Source organism: Sinocyclocheilus anshuiensis, unplaced genomic scaffold, assembly GCF_001515605.1.
Source record: "Sinocyclocheilus anshuiensis isolate Anshui unplaced genomic scaffold, SAMN03320099.WGS_v1.1 scaffold2094, whole genome shotgun sequence".
NCBI classification, from domain to species: domain Eukaryota; kingdom Metazoa; phylum Chordata; class Actinopteri; order Cypriniformes; family Cyprinidae; genus Sinocyclocheilus; species Sinocyclocheilus anshuiensis.
In genome coordinates, this window is record NW_015555839.1 from 60,615 (window position 1) to 67,828 (window position 7,214).

General features: G+C 38.6%; 1 protein-coding gene across 1 annotated transcript in view; it reads left to right on the forward strand.

Moving 5' to 3' along the window:
- LOC107675481 (gastrula zinc finger protein XlCGF57.1-like) overlaps positions 1–6,431 on the forward strand; it is a 9,689-nt gene extending 3,258 nt beyond the window's left edge. The window contains exon 3 of the mRNA XM_016469841.1: positions 3,964–6,431. Coding sequence (XP_016325327.1) covers positions 3,964–5,330 — 1,367 coding nt within the window. The 3' untranslated portion in view covers positions 5,331–6,431. The remainder of the gene's footprint in view (positions 1–3,963) is intronic.
- The last annotated feature ends 783 nt before the right edge of the window (positions 6,432–7,214 follow it).

Consider the following 7,214-nt stretch of genomic DNA (forward strand, 5'->3'; position numbering starts at 1 on the left):
TAATTTAAAGCTTTCTATAGATATATTTAGCAAGTTTTTGAGGCAAGTATTCGCTGAGTTTCGTTTCATCATCGTGAAGCGCTCCTGGCCGAAATTGCAGAAAGCACATCCTGTAGCTATCTTTTATTTTATAAAAGCACACGCTTTGTTGATATTGTATGTGCACACAAATAAAAGTAGACCCTTTACAGTTCTGAGTGATATATTACTCTTACCTTTATGAGCAATAATTACGGCATATTTTAAGTTGTTTCCACTGCAAGTGATCACGCCGGCGCCTCCGTGTCCTGTAAAGCGCGCTTTAGCGATTAGATATGCGTCTAATAGCGCACATTTATATAGGTTAAACATTTAAACTAACATTGTAATATGCTTGAACTGTTTTATATCTATAGATTTTATTTTAGGCAAGTCGTGATTATTTGAGAAGGCTAAATTGATCAAACATAGGCCATGATCAACTCACTGTCTGCCGCTGGCCGCTTGGTCGTTACTTTAAAAAAAACAAAAAAACGTACATTTAACGAGAAAAAAAAAATGCTCCAAACGTTTTTCTTAATTAACTTAATAAAAAAACGAAACTAAATATAATCACTTTGACATTACATACAAAACTGAACTATTTTAATAGCTGAAACAGTAGTATAAGCTGTTTTGGGAGAAGGGGGGGAAAAAAAGACGGGCTCGGGTCGGACTCGGGCCAAGAATTCTGATGAGCTGTCGGACCCGGGCCGGGCCAGGGGCCTGAGTGTCTCGGGCCAGGGCTGGGCTAGGGCCTATATTTGAGGCCCGTGCAGGGCTCTACTGTCCATATGGTGGAAATGTACAGTTCTGAGTTATACTGTTACACAAATCATGCAGTTAGGTAGTGGTGGTATTTAAGCAGAAACGATGAATGCTATTAAAACAATAATTACATTATAAGGAAGATTTGGCAGTTTTGTATATTGATTCAGGATGGGTGTCATCTGGAGTCCTTGCACAGGTTTGTGTCGGCTCTTCTCCGATCTCTGTAAGAGGCTGGATCCAGTCTGGAGCTGGCATCATCTCTAGATGCCCATCCAGAGCTGGAAACAGAAAAGCAAATGGAGAATAATTAGCGTAGCTGCTGTACGTAACATTTTAAGCAAAATAATAATAAAGTGCATTTGATCAGGTATAACTGGAATTAGAGCTGCACAATTAATCTACATTAAATCGCAAAGGCAATAAATCACGATTAGACAGAAGCTGCGATTGTCATGCATATCTTTTAGTGAAGCACAGTTCTGTGATCAGTAGTAAATCTCCAGCCGAAGGCCAGAGGGTGCTCTCGCGTGGAAAATACAAATACGCCCCGAAGAAGAAATCCAGGAAATCCCTATCGCTGCATCTGAATTAACAGAAGATTTAACTGCTTTTATTGATTCGATGTGACAGATAAACCATATATTGCCATAGTTGTGTGTTTATTAGAGTTAGTCTTATTATCATTTTCATTATAATAAAGTATATCTATAATGAAATGCTAATCGACAGTCTTTATCACTGCTTAGAATACTATGAAATATTGTGTGCCTTAATTATTCTGTGTAAGAAGCCACATCATCTCACAGAAGGATTTATTTCAAACACTCGACTGACGTTATGAAGTGAGTTTGGAGTAAAAACATGTTATTAAATGTGGTATTTTCACGTGCTTTCAGATGGAGCAGCATTTACTACACAGAGCCGTAGTTCACTGACAAGCTACGCAAACAGCTGTCATTATCGCGAACGATTTCGTCGATTTCATAATCCTACGATTATATCGTCTGTGATTATGAACGCGATTTTGCGTAGCTTGTCAGAGAACTACGGCTCTGTGTAGTAAATGCTGCTCCACCTGAAAGCAGGTGATGGAGATTTACTACTAATCACAGAACCGGCTTTACAGACAAAATGTGCATGACAATCGCAATTAATTGTGCAGCCCTAACTGGAATACAAGGTTATGAGATGCATTATGTGAATGCTTGGCTAAAGAGATCTGTCTTTAATCTAGATTTAAACAGAGAGAGTGTCTGAACCCCGAACGTTATCAGGAAGGCTATTCCAGAGTTTAGGATCCAGATGCGAAAAAGCTCTACTTCCTTTAGTGGACTTTGCTATCCTAGGTACTACCAAAAGTCCAGAGTTTTGCGACCTTATGGAGCGTGATGGATTGTAGCGTGGTAGAAGACTGGTTAGGTACGCAGGAGCTAACCCATTAAGGGCCTTATAAGTAACAGGGCTGCCAAATTCAGAAAAGGAAAAGAAGGGACAGTCATGGTTATTTTTAGGAAAATAAGGGACATATACATCATGTTGGGCGAAAACCTTGTATCTCCATATTTTTCGACAGTACTATCGGTCACCTTATACATCTCTCTGTGGGTTTTATAAATATTTAACAATGAAAGCATTAAAAAGACCTTGTGACTAATGGCGCTTTTCCACTGCGTGGTACGACTCGGCTCGGCATGGTCAGGTACCGGGTACTGTACCCAGTGGAAAACCCCCAAAAAGTGAACCGTACCGAGCCGTACCATGCAGTGGAAAAGCGCCATAAACGTCATAACTCCACTGGATCCTCAAGCTGTTGGTAAAACCTTGTAACTCCACCCAGCCATCTTGAATTGAAGTGCCACGAGCTGAGCAAGTAGTTTACATAGAGACGATAACACCATTGTTTTCAAAAACTTGCACTTTGAAACCCATTTTCCAGTTTGCTTTCTCAGGCCCCCAAAATGCCGTTGTTGTGTAAAGGAACTGCCAAAATGCATAGAAAGCTTTCAGTTTTTTTGTTGCAAATGGTGTCTTGTAAATGAACCCTTAGTTAAGGCCACAGCCCTGCAGAGTTTAGCTTCAACCCTACAGGAACTAAACTTTGCAGGGCTGTGGCCCTGAGTTTTGCACCCCTGATCTACCCAAATTTGTATTGAGAATCATGTATAAATCTGTTGTCAACAAAAGAGAAGCTTTAAGGGCTCCCTGCGGTTTTTCACTAAAAATGTTTTTTTTTTCTGTGGTTTAATGTTTGGGACCAAAGAAATAAGACATATTAGAATTGTAATTCTACATTCAGATATGATCATATTTTATCTAGTATCAAGTAGATATGCTAGAAATAGATACTATCTAGTAAGCACTTAAGCCATTGGAGCCACGTATTGACTCATTTCGACATTGATAATCGCAATTCCAACATTTGTAGAAAAACTTTCTTCCGAAATGTTGCAAAGGACGAACTAAACACAACACATGACTTCTTAACTGTAAAAACCCGCATAACTAGCATGTTAAAATGTTTTGGGTTCAATAAATAATGCTTCTGTTTTAGCAGAGTTTAACAGAAGAAAATTACTAGCCACCCCATTTGTGTCATTAATACACGCTGCTTACTTAAATAGTTGTAAAGTTTTGCCAGGTTGTGAGGAACTATAAAACTGAGTATCATGGGCATAACAGTGAAATATAATGTTTCTCAGGTGAATCATATAGAAGGAGAAAAGTAAAGGACCTAATATTGAGCCCTGTGGTACTCCATACTTTGATGAGACGTCTCTTCATTTGCACAGACAATGGATGCAGTCAGATAGATAGGAGCTAAACCAGGATAATGCTTATCCACAAATGCCAATATACATAATTCAAAGGTTATCTGAGAGAATGTTGTGGTCTCTCTTGTTGAAGATCTGATAGGTCTAAAAGAAGGAGATAACTTTAATAAGTTATCCGTGTTACAGTGGCGTTTAAATCCTGACTGATATTGTTCACAAATACAGTTTCTCTGCAAAATTGAACATTATTTAAAAGGACAATGTTTTGACAAAAGTGTGTTGGAGCTAAACTGCAGGACTGTGGTTCTCCAGGATAAATGGCAGATTTGGGGCCATTGTTGCTTGCTGTTTTACTGTTGCTTTTAAACGGGGGTTAACTTATATTTGTCTCTTTTTGCCCTAGACCTGATGGCGCTGAAAGAGGAGAGTGAAGTATTGGAGGAAATGCAAGATAAAGATCAGTATAAGAAACATGATTTCATAACTTCCTCACGAAAAAGTACTCCGAAGACTGGAACTAGAAGTCAATTGACCTGCCGGCACTGTGGAAAGAGTTTCAAACAACATGGAAACTTTAAGGTCCACATGAGAGTTCACACTGGTGAGAAGCCTTATACATGTCAACAGTGTGGAAAGAGTTTCACTCAAAAAGCAACCCTTAAAAGCCACATGAGTGTTCACACCAGAGAGAAGCCTTACACATGCCAACAGTGTGGAAACAGTTTCACGCAGCAAGGAAGCTTTAACAGGCACATGATACTTCACACTGGAGAGAAGCCTTATACCTGCAAACTGTGTGGAAAGAGCTTCACTCAAAAAGGACACTTTAAAGTCCACATGACAAATCACACTGAAGGAAGCTCTTTCATTTGCCATCCATGTGGAAAAAGTTTTAACCGAAAAGAAGACCTTGAAGTCCACATGACAATTCACACTGAAGGAAGCTCTTTTACCTGCCAACAGTGTGGAAAAAGTTTTAACAGAAAAAAAAACCTTAATTCGCACATGAAAATTCACACTGGAGAAAAGCCTTACACATGCCCTCAATGTGGAATAAGCTTTAACCAAATAGGAAACCTTAACAGGCACATGAGAACTCACACTGGAGAAAACCGTTTTACCTGCAAACTGTGTGGAAAATGTTTCATTCGAAAAGGAAACCTTAATCACCACATGAGAATTCATACCGGAGAAAAGCCTTACACATGCCCTCAATGTGGAAAGAGTTTTACACATAAACAGACTTTTAATGTCCACATTAGAGTTCACACTGGAGAGAAGCCTTACACCTGCAAACTGTGTGGAAAGAGCTTCACTCAAAAAGGACACCTTAAAGTCCACATGACAAATCGCACTGAAGTAAGCTCTTTCACCTGCCAACAGTGTGGAAAAAGTTTTAACAGAAAAAGCAACCTTAATTCCCACATGAAAATTCACACTGGAGGAAAGTCTCTCACATACCTTCAGCTTGAGAAGAGTTTCACATATCGAGACCTGAAACGTAATTGGCAAGCTCATTCTGGAAAGAAATTGCAGAGTTCTGAATGTGGTAAAAGATTCAGAAAAAGGAGCAATTTTAAAAATCACTCTGGAGTAATGAGATTTCATTGTGATCAGTGTAATAAAAAATTTATTTTGCCATCGCATTTACAGATACACCTGAAAAGTCATGCAGATGTGAGACCCTATTCTTGTTCTGTGTGTGGAAAGAGTTTCAAATGGCTCAGCAATTTAAAATGGCACCAGAAAATACGTATCTGTGTAAAATGAAGGCTGCGTTCACACCGCAACTGAATGTGGATCAAATCTGAACGTTCCTTAGTCACAACAGTTTGGGGATATAAATTACTATTAAAGTGTGAGAATTAACTTGTGTTTATCAACAGAAGCACGCAGTTCCAACAAACTATTTGCACAACCACAGATGGTTTGACACAGTCTCCCAGTGCAACTGGAATTAAATGGAGTTAATGACAGCTTATGGTTCTGTTGTATTTGGTGCTCTTAGCTTTCAGAGCAAAAGAGGTTACTGCTATACATGTTGCAGTTTTTCAGTTCAGTATTCTTAAAGTCTGTAAAACAATATTAAATTTGTGTTCTGAGTTTATCATACAACAGAAAAATGTATTAACCACCCAACCAAATTTAAATGATAAAAAACCCCGCCAACTAAATAAAATAAGGTATCAAAATCTTGAATAAATAAGCAGTATTCTCTGCTCTCAAATGCTGGGGGCGTGTCTGCTAAAATCGGGCAGTAGTAACTAATGGTAATGACAGTCGACTAAAGCTGCGGTCACTACACTTTGAGCATGCGAAATTCGTTCGGTCGCTGCAACGATTGTAGTATGACGTCATGCTCTGCAGCATCTTTTAAAAAACGTATATTCAACACATAAACAATAATAATACACCTAAAATATTAAAACCTACAATCTACTCCACTTTCCTGCAGTGCTGCCGTTTTAGATTTATATTCTCTTAATTCAGATAAGAGGTCATGCTGTGACGTATCGATCTGCCGTTGGTCACACGGTGTCACGTGATGCGAATTCGCAGGCCAGAGTTCACCAAGTTTGAACTTTGGACCGCAGCGAAATGCGAAAACTTTTTGCACGGGTTTGCGTTTCCAGTCTGACGCATTCGCATGCGTATGAATGGAAGTCAGTGGAACAAAAAGTGTAGTGTGACCGCAGCTTAACTCGCGTTTGAGCGGACGAACCACAGAGGCTAATGCACTCTAGTTTTTAGGTGTTATCAACTTGTAGCAGCGCTGTATGACATAAAAGTACCTCGAGAGCAATTCGAAAGCATAAGAAACCGTCTGCTCTCTATAGCTCTCATGGTGCTTTGATGTCATACACTGATCGATCTGCGCAGCGCTGCTTCAAGTCCAACACACCTCTTATAGTGTTAGGGGAGGGGCCATTCTCAGTGGCTCCAGTCCGTCAAAACATCCTGAAAACAAAAATGGTGAAAAACTATTTAACGGTCTAAGTGACTAACGGTCTCGCTATATTTTGATGTCAAACACTGATCGGTCTGCGCAGCGCTGTTTCAATTACTACATAGTTCACAGGCTTTGTACAGTTTCAGCAGTACATTTCTAATATTTAGAATGTGTTTAGAACATTTAGAATGTGTTTGTCTTTAACTTTAAGACTTTCTACTTCAAGATTTCTAATTACAATGATGTTGATGAGCAAAGTACTACATTAAAGGAAAAGATCATACACACAAGGTCACATTGGAAATCTGTTATTCAAAGTCAAATTTAAAGTGTAAAACATTTGATGAAAAATGATCCAGGAATAGGTAAGGTCATAATATATATTATCATTAATCAGATAAGCAGGTTTGTGAGTGTTTTGCTGCCATAACATCAGTCGTCACATTTTAATTGAGAAATTTGTTAATAAAAACCTGTCTAATGAGCTTATTTTCTTGGCGACATTAAGAAATGTTAACATCAACTTTTACAAAGAATTGCTTAAGCTTTCTTAAAATTTATTCTCAAAAGGACTTTTGGAATTATTTTAATTATTTTGGTATTTTTGTTGTTTCATGACTTTTTTGGTTTATTGTTTATTGAATCGTATTGGGAAATACAGTGTGTTCATTGGTTAATTGCTGTCTTGATTTTTGTCCCCACCT